A 12,945-nucleotide genomic window follows, 5' to 3' on the forward strand; every position below is an offset into this window, starting at 1 on the left:
TTCCTCTCCACAGAGATAAAAGGGGGGAGGGTCAGGGTTTATGGGGCTCCTTGGGGGCCTCTCCATATTAGTTTAGGTACAAACTCAATAGGTGGGGCACCTGGGCGGCTCAGTGGGTTAAGCCTCTGCCTTCTGCTCAGCTCAGGATCTCATGAGCTCAGGGTCCAGGGATGAGCCCCGAGTTGGGCTCTCTGCTCAGCAGGGAGTCTGCTTCCTCCTCTCTCTCTGCCTGCTTCTCTGCCTACTTGCGATCTCTGTCAAATAAATAAATAAAATAAAATAAAAAGAAAATTTAAAAAAGAAAAAAAGAAACTCAACAGGCAAACCGGTTGCTGAAGGCCTCCAGGGCCCTGGGAGGAGGCTCTCCCTTTTCCAGGGATGAGCTGCTTAGAAGAAGAAGCCCCTCTGGGAATTCCCTCAGTGGCCTCTGGATAGCTATGGAAGGGATCATGGAAGGTTATCTGTGGGCTGTGGCTTTTGACTTGGTCCATGATGGAAGACCTAGATTTTGCATTTTGCCTAAATGGTGGTAAAATACATATAACAAATTCTACCATCTTAACCATTTCTAAGTATACAGTTCAATAGTATTAGGGATATTCACATTGTTGTGCAACCAATATCCAGAACTTTTTTTTTCTTTTTCCAGAACTTTTTCATCTTGAAAAACCGCAACTCTGCACTCATTAAATGCCAGTGCCAAAATCGGTGAACTGTATAGTATGTGAATGATATCTCAATAATGATGATTTTAAAAAAGGATTTTTATCCAATACCTCCCTCCCCCGGGTGACATTGTATCTATTTTGAGATCTAGTTCAAATGCTACTTCTTATAAGAAGTCTTATGTCTTCCACCATTCAGAACCCCAAATCCTCAAACGGAGCACACCCTTTCTATAAAACATGACCTCTCCACACTCATTCTGGCCTGGAGATCCTCAGAGTTCAGGGCACTAGCCCCCAGGGAGCTGGGGTGGGGGGAGGCTGGAGCTGGTGTCCTCCTAATTCAGGCTGGGACGTCTGTGGTCCTAGCTTTGTGACCTTGGGCAAAGCCCTTCTCTTGTCTGGGCTGGGAAGGGGGTGGGTCCTCATCTGGCTGGAGGTGGTTCTGTGGGCCTGCTGTCCCCCAGCCTTTTTCTGCAGGGATGTGGGACAGGCTTCACTTCTGAGCCTGGGAGGTAGGCAAGGAGAAAATTTATGGGTTTTCATTTGACAGTTAAGGACACCAAGGGCCAGGTGGACAAAGCCTGCTGAAGACTTCCTAGCAGGGGGCTGCTGGCCACCTCTTCAGTCACAGAGCCCTGTGCCCTGCCTGGCTAAACTATGGCCTTTGCTTTCTGTACCTCCAGTAGATGGGCACCTCTCGGGGAAGATGGCTGGTCACCAAGGTATAAGGCAGGGTAAGAAGATTCTGAAAACGGCCTCAGTGTCCAAGCCTCATTGCTCTTTTCTTCTGCTTGCACGAACCGGTTAGTTGTTGATCCTGACAGAACTTCTGGATGAAAATTTCACAGTGTAGGGTAGGGGATGGAGTTAAGACATATAAAGGATATTGGGGTCCAGAGTCCTAAGAAGGAGGCCCAAGACTATAGGACAGGAATATTTGTCCAGAACGCCAAACTCCTGGAATCCCACCTGTACCTTGAATGCCCTGCAGTAGAGTTTTAACAAGAGACCCCACTATCACATCTTAGGGCCCAGAGGAGCTAAGGGTCTGTCCAGGGAGGCCTGCTTGCCCGGGAGGGGGGTGGCAGTGCCAGGGAGCACCTCCTACTTGGATGCTTTGCCATTCCAAGGCTGGCCCTTTAAACCCCAGACCATGATGTCACCATAGACAGCAAGGGATGGGAGGGGGACTGCAGGCCTGAGGGTGGACTGCATTTCCCAGCAGTCTTGGGTACACCACACCTCTCCCAGCAGGCACTGGCTCACTGCAGAATATTAACCAGTTCCGTGCCCGTTTCCAAGTTGGTTCTGCTGTCCTGCCCTTCCGGGGTGAGGGAGGGATTCCCCCAGTGGGTGGAATGCTTGGGGCACAGATGAAGCAGGTCAAATCTTTGGGCCTGGTATAGGATTGGTCCTCTTTCCTGCCAGGGTCCTGGCATCACTCCCAGCTTCCTGGTGCAGACTCCGGAGTCCTCTCTTCCGGTGCAGTCTCCTTCCTAGAACGCAGGAGCCTAGCCCCAGTTGGACCCCATCCCATTCTGCTTAAGCTTTGACCCCAGGCTCCTGCAGGGGTTACCCCTGGTCTGGCAGGACCCTTTAAGCCGTGCGGGGACTACATTTCCCAGCGGCCCCGGGAATTTCCTGACGCAGCGCTCCCCTCCCTCCACCCCCCCCCCCCAGCCCTCGGGGAGGTGCGGGCCGGGCGGGGGGAGGTGACTTGATGTCATCCTGAGCAGCTGGGCGGCGGGTGCCGGTGCGCACAGAGCCGGGGTTCCCGCGGCGCAGCGCGGCGCTGGGTCGGGTCCCAAGACTTGAGGAGAGGTCCACACGCTGCCGGGGTAGCCCAGAGCGCGCCGACCGCCTGCACCCCGACCTGGGGCTGAGCTGGGGCATGCTCCGGCTCTCCCGGAGCGAGAGAGAGAACCCAGGAGCGCCGCCACCCAGAGCCAGCGCCCGGAGCGAAACCGCTGCGAAGGAGACCTGAACAGCCTACCCCTCCCCACTCGCAGCCCCCGGTGGTCGGGGACGGAAGTCGGGGCTTCTGAGAAGTGAGTGTCCCCCACCAGGAGGCAGATGAGATTTGGGGGACGAGGAAGGAGGAGCTGAGGTAGAGGAGCTTGCCAGATTTTAGAAGGGAGGGGTGGCGTGGGGATAGGGCCCCCATTCTTGGGGAAGTCTCTGGTGGCCTGGATTAGTGGAGCAGAAGGGGGCCCCATTCTGTTAGGGGCCAGGGATAAGGATGGGGTTCCCCATTCTACATAGGGACTGGTGTGGGGGATAGGCCCCATCCCAAGAGGGGTTGTTTTGGAGCCTGGGATCTTTCCATCTGGGAGAAGGGCGGGACATGCTCCTTTGGGAAGGGGCTGCACCTGTATTTAGGATCTGGGTGAGGGTAGGAGGGAAACGAAGATTTGAGCACTCGGACTTGGGCAGCCCCACACACTGTCTTTCCTGGAAGAACTGACAGGCTCTCTCTGTTTCTTTTGCTGGTCTCTCTGCCCTGACTTCATTTTCAAAAGAGCCAGGGTGAGAACCCTCACTGGACTCTTCGGGACCCCCAGGAAGGACCTGAGGCCTGAGCCATCCTCCTCTCTACTCTGCCTGCCCCCCCAGGACTGGGCAGTTGCCAAAGGCCCTGGGGGGGGGCCCAGACTGTGGTTGTGCCCACCGCCCCCCGCCTCCAGGATGGGCCCAAGTTAGTCAGCCTCACCCCGTTTGGCATCCTCCAGGCCCAGAGGGAACCCCGGGGGCTCTAAAAGCTTGACCCACCACCTGGCTGCCATGGAGACGAAGCTGCCCCCCGCAAGCACCCCCACCAGCCCTTCTTCCCCAGGGCTGTCGCCTGTGCCCCCACCCGATAAGGTGGATGGCTTCTCCCGCCGTTCCCTCCGCAGGGCCCGGCCCCGGCGCTCCCACAGCTCCTCTCAGTTCCGCTATCAGAGCAACCAGCAAGAGCTCACTCCGCTGCCCCTGCTCAAAGGTGAGCCGTGCTGCTGGCTGCCAGGGTCCCTGAGCCCGACGGTGGGCAAGCAAAGCTGCAGCGGGTAGTGACATGCAGCTGGTAGCTGCGGTTAGAGGGTTTAGAAGGCCCCTTCCAGGCGAGGGACTCCACCACTAGAGATGACCCCCACCCCCCAGCCCTCCAGCCCTCTCTGCTGACGCATGGCCTGACTGGCCTGTCATCCTTGGAGGTGGGGCATCTGGAAGTGGCGCCACCCTGGGGGGCAGACCAGGGCCAAGGGTGGGGCGCATAGCCTGGGTTCCAGGAGGCCACAGCTAGGGTCCTGGAGCAGGTGCTCAGCCCGGCTCCCCGTGATCACCGTGTAGTCTCCCCACCGCTGGGCCGCAGGGCCCCCCGACTGGCTGAGCCAGGGAGCACCCAAGAGATCCTCAGCCCCCACCGTCCTCCCCCTTTCTGGTTCTTAGAACAGAGCGCCGGCTGGGAGAGGAAGGCATGGCCGTTTCAGGCACCTGTGGAAAGCCCAGGCTTCCGGGGTCCCTTCCCTGGCTCTGAGTCAGGCCATCATGCCGTCTGCGCCTGGGTTAGGAGGGAGAGATGCAGCTCCTTTACCCTGCAGGAGTGGAGGATGGGACAGAAGTCGTTTGCTCTCTGCAGAGAGTGGGGGATGACACAAGAGCAGGGGGTCCGGGGGCAGAGGAGGCCGCTCTGTGGATTCGGAGGGCACGCCAAAGCCGGGAGCTGTGGTAACTGGGGCACAGGCTCAGCCCCCTCCCTTCTCCCCAGATGTGCCAGCCTCTGAGCTGCATGAGCTGTTGAGCCGGAAGCTGGCCCAGTGTGGGGTGATGTTTGACTTTTTGGACTGTGTGGCTGACCTGAAGGGGAAGGAGGTGAAGCGGGCGGCACTCAATGAGCTGGTGGAGTGTGTGGGGAGCACCCGGGGGGTCCTCATTGAGCCTGTCTACCCAGACATCATCCGCATGGTAAGCGCCTGGCCCCTGACCTCTGGGGGAGGGCTGGGGGGACATGGAACCCTACTGACCTGCTTCTGCAAAGAAGAACCTGCCACTACCGGTCCCCCAGCCCCACTGCCTCCCTCAGCGCCTCCTGGGCCTGACCCACCATGCACTTCGACTTATGCCCTCCCGAGGCCCGGTGTGCCCGCCCACCACGTCCCTTATTGCCATGGCCTGGCTCAGGCGCTGCCTCTTCCACAGAGTTTCTTAATGTTCGAGCTAGAAATCTCCTTTGTGTTGATTAGAATGTCCATAGACCTTACCGCTTAACATCTTGTCTTCCCCGCTGGACTGTGCCCACTAGAGAGCAGGGATGTGTCTTGTTTATTTCTGGGTTCCCAGCCCCCTGCCCAGGGCTTCCGTGAGGCAGGCGCTGAGGCTCATTAGAACTCTGGATAGGGGACCTCCTGGCTTCTGCCTCCGACGACTCTTCCTAAAAGAACCCTGCCCCTGCCCTTCAGATCTCAGTGAATATCTTCCGGACCCTACCACCCAGTGAGAACCCTGAATTTGATCCTGAAGAGGATGAACCCAACCTGGAGCCTTCTTGGCCACATCTGCAGGTATGGGGGCTGGGGAAGGCAGGAAGCTGGGTTTCCGTAGAGGGGAGAGGGTCTCCTATGCTGGCAGAGAGGGGGCCGTAGGGCCGGGGGAGGAGGGGGGCTGTTCCTGAACTCACCTTTTTGTCTGTCCCCTCTCCCAGCTGGTGTATGAGTTTTTCCTACGTTTCCTGGAGAGCCCAGACTTCCAGCCCTCCGTGGCCAAGAGATATGTGGATCAAAAGTTTGTGCTGATGGTGAAGTGGGGAGCCCAGGCTGGGTGGTGCCATGGGACAGGGGCAGGCTCTCTGAGGGGTGTGGGGATAGGATGGAAGCAGCCTGGGCTTGGGCTCCCCCCTGACCCCTGACCCTGGGTCCCCTAGCTCCTGGAGCTATTTGATAGTGAGGACCCCCGGGAGCGCGAGTACCTCAAGACCATCCTGCACAGGGTCTATGGCAAGTTCCTGGGGCTCCGGGCCTACATCCGCAAACAGTGCAGCCACATCTTCCTCCGGTGGGTGCCTGCTGCCTGCCCAGCTGAGACCTGGGGCGGGAGGGGAGAGCTACAGGGGAGAAGAGGGAGGCAGAGTCTCCCGTGAGGTCAGCAGGGAAAGGGTATTTATTTCCATTTTACAGATGAGGAAATACAGACTGAGGGAGATGAATTGGTTTGCAGGGACTAGGTCAGTCCTGGGAGCCTAGGATCAAATCTTCTGACCTTTATTGCGACCAAGCCATAAAGACCCAAGTAAAGAGATTGTTTCTGCAAACGTGGATTGAGCAACAGTGCCCAGTGGGGATAGGGGCCCACATGGCCTTGTAGTTGAGATTGGCTTTGGAGCTCAGTGGCCTTTCTGAGTTTGGTTCAAATGTTTAGGTGAACGTGGGCACATTATTTAAGTTCTCTCATCTCTAAAACGGGAATGATAGCTCTACTCCCCCGGGGATGGTCATCAGAGCGAAATGAGACAATGTCTCCAAAGCACACAGGATGTAGCTCTTTGGCCAAGGCTGGGAATCTGAAACATTAGCTCTTACGGTATTGGCTACAAAATAGCCGAGCCCCGGTCCCTGTCCTCCAGGAGCTCCGGTCCATCAGATCCCCGGCTTATTAACTTTGGGGCAGGAGTTGTTGAACTGCTGAGCCTCGATTTCTTCATCTATATAATGGATCTAATAAACCCTATCTCGCAGGATAATTTCGAGAAGTATGTAGCACAGAGTAGACACTCTTTAAGTGTTTGTCATTCTTTCGGTTGAAAGGCATGAAAGCGAAGGATGCAAGCTAGGGGGCCTGCGGACTGGATGGGGTCCCGAAAATGAGAGTCAGGGTCTGGGGGAGAAAGAGACAAGTTGGAATGCCTCATAGAAGAGAGGTCTGAGCACCAGGGCCTGGGCTGAGGAGGGTGATTCAGAGGTGGGTGTGGATTTCAGGGGGGCCTGGTTTGGGAAGGGAGCACAGCCTCTGGGTTGGGAGACAGTCAGATTAGTGTGCAGGGTGGGGGCGGCAGGCACGATGGCTGAAGGGGGCGCTGGGCCGACTGGAATTGCTCTGAACCCTTCCGCAACCTCCCCTTCTTCTCACAGGTTCATCTATGAACTCGAGCACTTCAATGGTGTGGCTGAGCTGCTGGAGATCTTAGGAAGGTGACTCTCTGGGCCTCGGCTGGAGCCTTAGGATTCTGGGAGGAGAAACAGAGACCGCGTCATCTGAGCCCTCCTCCTCTCTTCTTCCCCCTCCACAGCATCATCAATGGCTTTGCGCTGCCCTTGAAGACCGAGCACAAGCAGTTCCTGGTCCGGGTCCTGATTCCCCTACACTCTGTCAAGTCACTCTCTGTGTTTCATGCCCAGGTAAGGCCCAGGCCTGGCCCTGCTGCAGGAGAGAGATCCTGGCAGAGGCAGGGCAGCTGTGGGGTCAGCCCGCACTAAGTCATGAACTCCTGGGGTCTCCCCTCACCTTTTTTCTTTACCAATTCTGTTCCGTCTACTATAGAGAATTTCCACGATGCTTTAAGGCTGATGTCAGACATCAGCTTCCTGAAGCCTTCCCAGTCCTTTCCCTTCCGACCTGCTCTAGGCAGGATTAAATTCTTCTCTTTCCATATTCCCATAGATTGTGATGTAGATTTCAATTATGGAAACTTTTGTGAAATTTATAAGGGCTATTTTGGTGCCTCTTCCCTCTGGAAGGACACTCTGTGTCCCGCGCACAGAGCATGGTGCTTGGCCCAATCTAGATGGTCGGTAAATGCTTGGCGAATGAGGGAGGAGACTGGGTAAGGGAGCGAACATCTGGCGTCTGGTCACAGTCCCTTCCTGACCCAGTCTTCTTTCTCCCCCCAATCCCCACCCCCCCCCCCCCAGCTGGCATACTGTGTGGTGCAGTTCCTGGAGAAGGACGCCACCTTAACAGAGCACGTGAGTACCTCTGGGGGGGAAAGGCAGGCCGCACCCCTGCAGGTCTGACTCTTCTGCCTCAACTCCCACAGGTGATCCGGGGGCTGCTCAAATACTGGCCAAAGACCTGTACGCAGAAAGAGGTATGAGGAAGGGCTCTGATGTCCCCCAGAGCGGGGTTGGGGGGCCCCGGTTCCGGCGGGTGGTCACATGTGGGTGGGGGGAGATGGGAACTGCGATCTCCTGTGTCCCGAACCCCAGGTGATGTTTTTGGGGGAGATGGAAGAGATTCTTGATGTCATTGAGCCCTCCCAGTTTGTGAAGATCCAGGAGCCCCTCTTCAAGCAGGTGGCCCGCTGTGTGTCCAGCCCCCATTTCCAGGTATGGGGTGGGAACAGGTAGGGGTGGGATCCGGGGTATGGACTAGGAGGGCTGGCCAGTTGACCTAACACAGCTCCCTCCAACCTCAGTTTCTCCTCTGGACCCACCAGGGTCTGATAACGGGGCAATAACTGGACTTCAGGTCGGGAGACCTAGGGGCAGGCCTCAGCCCTTTAACCCCACGGGCTAAAGGTCCCAGGCCATCATTTGCCACTCGAATCTGATGACGCTTCCTCATCTGTGGAGTGGACCACAGTAGTCTCTTCACAAGGTAGTGATGAGGACGAAGGAGAGTGTAGTGCTAACCTAGCTGGTAAACTCAGGGGTGCTCCAAAATGGCTTGTTATCCCCGCCCCCTCTTGGTGGCTTTTGATGTCATGAGTCCCACTCCAGCGCCCAGCCAGGCAGTCCCGCTTCCTCAGGCTGGTCGGAATTGCTATTTTCCTGCACGTGTGTGCAGACTTTCGCCCATTTGTCTGTGCTTTAACCTGGTGAAAGTCAAGTCTTCCTCACAGGGAGTCTGGCATTGAAGTTTATTAAACACCTCGTTTGATTCTTACAACAGCCCTGGGGAGAGAGCTATTAAGAGCCCCATTTGGGACGCCTGGGTGGCTCAGGGGATTAAGCCGCTGCCTTCGGCTCAGGTCATGATCTCAGGGTCCTGGGATCGAGTCCCGCATCGGGCTCTCTGCTCAGCGGGGAGCCTGCTTCCCTCTCTCTCTGCCTGCCTCTCCGACTACTTGTGATCTCTCTGTCAAATAAATAAATAAAATCTAAAAAAAAAAAAAAAAAAAAGAGCCCCATTTTACAATTGAAAAGACCGAAGCTGAGAGGTTGAAGGCCTCACCCTGGGTCATCTGTCCAGTGTGTAGCAGAACTAGGATTCGACCCTGAGCGGTGGACTCCAAATCCAGTGCTCTTTTGTCTTCACTATACTGTCTTCTCCAGTGGGTCAGATGAGCCCTGAGAATTTGGGTGTGTGGAGGGTGGGGCACCCTGGGTTTGGTGGGTAGAGGTGGGTACCAGGCCTTGCACCTGCGGGGACGCCACTGCCAGGCGCCCACTCTGCCCCCTTGCTGTCCCAGGTTGCAGAGCGGGCTCTGTACTTCTGGAACAATGAGTATATCCTGAGCCTCATTGAGGACAACTGCCACACTGTGCTGCCTGCTGTGTTTGGGACCCTCTACCAAGTCTCTAAGGAACACTGGAATCAGTGAGTGCCTAGGCCTTGACCTAACCCACAGAAGCTGGGTCCAGGGCCGGCCGGTCCAGACCCGGGAGGGTCGGGGCTGGGGAGAGGGGCAGGCTGAGAGCAGAGCTGTTCAGAGCTGCGTGTGCGGTTGGGGAACGGGTCGGCAGAGTGCAGGGGAGGGAGACGGTGCCCGACTGAGCTGTCCCCATTTCCTCACCCTCCCCGGACCCTGCCAAGAACCATCGTGTCTCTGATCTACAACGTGCTCAAGACGTTCATGGAGATGAATGGAAAGCTGTTTGATGAGCTCACAGCCTCCTACAAGCTAGAAAAGCAGCAGTGAGTGTTGGGCTGCACCTGGGGGGAGAGGGGAAAAGCAGGATGGAGCCGGCTCCTGTGGTTGGAAGGAGCCTCAGGGTTTAGTCTGTGGGTTCCTGCTGGGCCTTGTACGCCCAGCTCCCCAGTGCAGCCTCCAGTCGTGTTCCCAAGTTGTCTCCCAGGTCTGGAGCTTTCTCCCCTTCAGCTCCATGACCACAGGCTAGGGCCTGTTTCCCAGCGCTCTCTTCCCTAAGTGGAAGGTCCCGTAAAGTCCCTACATAGTAGGGTGGTGGTGAGCGAGGCTGGACGGTGGGTGGGCTCGGGTAGGGGAGCTGCCTCACCCTCTCTCCTCAGGGAGCAGCAGAAGGCCCGGGAGCGTCAGGAGCTGTGGCAAGGCCTGGAGGAGCTACGGCTACGCCGGTTACAGGGGACCCAAGGGGCCAAAGAGGCACCCCTCCAACGGCTTACACCCCAGGTGGCCGCCAGCGGGGGTCAGAGCTAGAGACCCCCTAGAAGGGGAGGAGCTGAATCCCGAGCTGTCAGTCCCTCCGTCCCCTCTCCTACCCAGGGGCCCAGAGAGACACGCACCTGCCCCTGGCCTTGCCAGAGTGGGCTCGGAGGGCTCCCTGCCTGGCCCAGCGTGGGCAGCTTCCACTGCGGGGGAGGAGGAGAGGAGATGGTGGTCCTGGCAACAGAACTCTCAGGCCTTTGTGGCAGGACTTGACCAGGGCAGGCTTGGCCAGGAGGCTGCCGCTGCGGACTGCACCTGCCCCGCAAAGCTGGGCTCCAGACTGCAGGCAGGTTCTCCCCCTGCTCCTGCCTAGAGCAAGGGGACTCAGCCCCGCGCCTGCCCTGCCTCGTGCCAGCACGAGGTCCTTCCTCACCCTACCATGGGATCCATGGTTTATTTATTCTCCCCAGCTCACCCCCGACACATGCCCCTGGGGCATCCTCTTTCCCTCCTCTCCCTCACCCTGTACTTCCTGGTCCCCTTTTTATTTATTGGGCAGGGGGAGGGGTGAGGGCATAGGCAGAAGAGATTCCCCGTGTCCTAGGGTGGGGGGTGGTGTCACAGTTAACCATGGTCTGTCCCCCTTCCCCTGGCTGGGGGTAGACTTAATAAAGAGAGAAACTTGAGAACTGCTTGCTTTATTTAGGGGTAGGGACAAAGAACCGAGTAAAATGATGACAGACTGGTTAGGAGGCCAGGCCGAGGCAGGGGAGGGGCCGAAATTGTCCTCTTCTCTCGAGGTGACAATCACAGAATCTTAAGAGAGCTGGCTGAACCTGTTGTCCTCAAGGAGGCTCAGGATATAGAGGATATACTCCAGCTCAGACCCTCTGACCAAGGAGAAGGAAGAAGGGCTAGTAGCGCGAGAGGCGACACATGTCACACTGGCAGGTCCTGGCCGTGAAGATCTCCAGCTCCTCCCTCCGGTCCCCCCCACACTGCAGCTGCACCTTCACCTGTGGGGGAGGGGACCGTGTTCCACTCACGTGGCCATCCATTCCATCCATTCTTGGGCCATCTTGATCCCCGTCTTCCTCTGTCTCTCCCCACCCCCAAAGAGCCACTACCGGGCTGGGCTCTCTCACCTTCCTCAGGCCACTGATGGTGCAGCACTGAGAGACGGAGGTCACGTTATGTCGATAGCCACTGGCCACCAGCACGGAGTACCGGGAAGGGAAGGCGCTAGACTCACAGTGGCCCACACAGGCCTGTGCCACATGGGAGCCCTGGCAGGTGCCTTGGCGGTCACTTCGCACTGTCACATTGAAGGCTAGAAGGAGACAGGCGAGTGGCAAGCAGTGCCTCTGCGAAGCCTCGCCTAGCTCCTGTCGCCGGAACCTCAGGTCCATGGCGGGTGCTGCCCGCCCTTCCGTCCGGTGCATCAGCTCTCTGCCCCCACCCAGCTGTCTGTTCCCAGGGTTACTCACGGTGCAGGTGGCAGCCTGGGATGGGTGCCTGGCGACCCCAACCTTCCGTCACTGCCAGGACCAGCAGGCAGAGGAGCAGCGTTTGGGGGGATGCCATGGGGATCTGCAACAGCGGGTAGAGCGCGGTCTCGAGAGAAGTGTGCAGCTGGGAAGGCCAGTCCTTTACTGTGTGCCTGCAGGTGAAGGAGCCAGAGTTAGGCTGGTTTTCCTGACTGGGGGGAGGCGAGCCCGGGAGTGGGGCTGGCTTTTCCTCTATCTGCCTTTGGGTGCATGGGCGTGCGTGTGCGCAGCTGTCAGCCCACTGCAGTGATTCTCCCGCGGAATCTCTTCTACCATCTGGAGCACAAACATCGGCCTCCCCTCCATCTGCCCCATCTGCAGGCCCCAGGCCCTCCCGGGGCTCCTGCTGCCTCTGGGGGCTTACCACTTCCCAGGCCCAGGCACTGAGTGGCTCGCCGAATGGGTTCCTCAGATCTCCGGACGGCTCAGCTCTCTGGATCTTTATTTGCCGCGTCTGGAGCCACACCCTCCTGGGGATCAGCTTACGGGCCCGCCTCCCGGGCAGAGGCCTCCGAGCAACCCCACCTGGGAGATGCAGCTCTGCTCCGAGGCGTGGTCCTCGGAGAGTGACTGCTGTGGCTTTCTGCGGCCCAAGGTCCAGGGCTGGGGGAAGTGAGATGTGGAAGAAAGCCCGGGAGCTGGTGGAGTGGGCAGCTTCTGTGCAGCTGGGGAGAGAGGGATCGAGCCTGGGCTGCGCTGTGGCCGCCAGGGTTCTTCTCTGCTGCGAGACTTTGGGCAAGACACTCCCCTGTTCGGGGCCTTACCACCCCAACCCTAGAGCTACTAAACTCATCCTTGCTTGTCCCTTATCCACTGCACAGGAAAAGGGTTGAGAAGATGTTTTTTTTTTTTAAGATTTTATTTATTTATTTATTTGTCAGAGAGTGAGCACAGGCAGACAGAGTGGCAGGCAGAGGCGGAGGGAGAAGCAGGCTCCCCGCTGAGCAAGGAGCCCGATGTGGGACTCGATCCCAGGACGCTGGGATCATGACCTGAGCCGAAGGCAGCCGCGTAACCAACTGAGCCACCCAGGTGTCCCGAGAAGATGTTTTTAAGGACAAAGGAAGTGACACCAGTAAGGGGCTCCTGAAATACGCTGGGAGGCAGAACTGGGGAGATGGGGGTTCTAAGTCCGTTTCAAAGCTTCATTTTCACTTGTCACCCTGGGGGTCAGCCACAGAGTGTGGCTCTCCTTTGACCCTGGAATAACAGGGACCTGACTCCTGGAACAGTCTGAAGCTGTCAACCCCAGCAAAGCCCGTGGCCTAGTCCAGCTCTGGCTCTGGTTTTACAGGTAAAGCAGCGAAGGCTTAGAGAAGGAAAGCTACCAAAGGTCACAGAGTCAATGTCAGGCCCAAGCTGCTCTCCATACCCAGTGCTAAATTACACTTGGGGCAAAAATGGGGCAAGTTGGAAAAGATCCCTGGTCAACAGTAGCTGCACGGACTAGGGCACTGCCAGAGATCAGAAAGAA

At 57.6% G+C, this 12,945-nt stretch overlaps 2 protein-coding genes across 3 annotated transcripts; one reads left to right on the forward strand and one right to left on the reverse strand.

Moving 5' to 3' along the window:
- The first annotated feature begins 1,879 nt into the window (after window positions 1-1,879).
- On the forward strand, window positions 1,880-10,610 carry PPP2R5B (protein phosphatase 2 regulatory subunit B'beta). 2 transcript variants are annotated; one of them, XM_082748389.1, is made up of 15 exons: window positions 1,880-1,997; window positions 2,097-2,716; window positions 3,188-3,648; window positions 4,414-4,610; window positions 5,105-5,206; window positions 5,347-5,439; window positions 5,566-5,696; window positions 6,770-6,829; window positions 6,928-7,036; window positions 7,550-7,603; window positions 7,675-7,725; window positions 7,844-7,963; window positions 9,049-9,176; window positions 9,393-9,494; window positions 9,828-10,610. In XM_082748389.1, the coding sequence occupies exons 3-15, from the start codon at window positions 3,450-3,452 to the stop codon at window positions 9,973-9,975; spliced, it is 1,494 nt and encodes a 497-aa protein (XP_082604515.1). In that variant the 5' UTR covers window positions 1,880-1,997; window positions 2,097-2,716; window positions 3,188-3,449; the 3' UTR covers window positions 9,976-10,610. The 2 variants fall into 2 exon arrangements, with proteins under 2 accessions (XP_082604515.1, XP_082604514.1); XM_082748388.1 differs by lacking the exon at window positions 1,880-1,997 and having other exon boundaries at window positions 2,080-2,716.
- On the reverse strand, window positions 10,607-11,948 carry GPHA2 (glycoprotein hormone subunit alpha 2). Its single transcript, XM_082748409.1, has 4 exons — window positions 11,836-11,948; window positions 11,412-11,584; window positions 11,070-11,254; window positions 10,607-10,940 (listed from the first exon to the last, which is right to left on the reverse strand). The coding sequence occupies exons 2-4, from the start codon at window positions 11,506-11,508 to the stop codon at window positions 10,839-10,841; spliced, it is 384 nt and encodes a 127-aa protein (XP_082604535.1). The 5' UTR covers window positions 11,509-11,584; window positions 11,836-11,948; the 3' UTR covers window positions 10,607-10,838.
- Window positions 11,949-12,945: the final 997 nt, after the last annotated feature.

The sequence above is a fragment of the Mustela nivalis genome (genome assembly GCF_964662115.1).
Source record: "Mustela nivalis genome assembly, chromosome: 9".
NCBI classification, from domain to species: Eukaryota; Metazoa; Chordata; class Mammalia; order Carnivora; family Mustelidae; genus Mustela; species Mustela nivalis.

Excerpts from the sequence above, each read along its gene's own strand:
- PPP2R5B (XM_082748389.1), top strand. The coding sequence starts at position 3,450 with ATGGAGACGAAGCTGCCCCCCGCAAGCACCCCCACCAGCCCTTCTTCC. Across the intron at positions 7,604-7,674 it reads ACGCCACCTTAACAGAGCAC|GTGATCCGGGGGCTGCTCAA; the intron begins GTGAGTACCTCT and ends CAACTCCCACAG. Across the intron at positions 9,177-9,392 it reads TCTAAGGAACACTGGAATCA|AACCATCGTGTCTCTGATCT; the intron begins GTGAGTGCCTAG and ends GACCCTGCCAAG.
- GPHA2 (XM_082748409.1), bottom strand. The coding sequence starts at position 11,508 with ATGGCATCCCCCCAAACGCTGCTCCTCTGCCTGCTGGTCCTGGCAGTG. Across the intron at positions 11,255-11,411 it reads CCCAGGCTGCCACCTGCACC|CCTTCAATGTGACAGTGCGA; the intron begins GTGAGTAACCCT and ends GTCTCCTTCTAG. Across the intron at positions 10,941-11,069 it reads CCATCAGTGGCCTGAGGAAG|GTGAAGGTGCAGCTGCAGTG; the intron begins GTGAGAGAGCCC and ends CCTCCCCCACAG.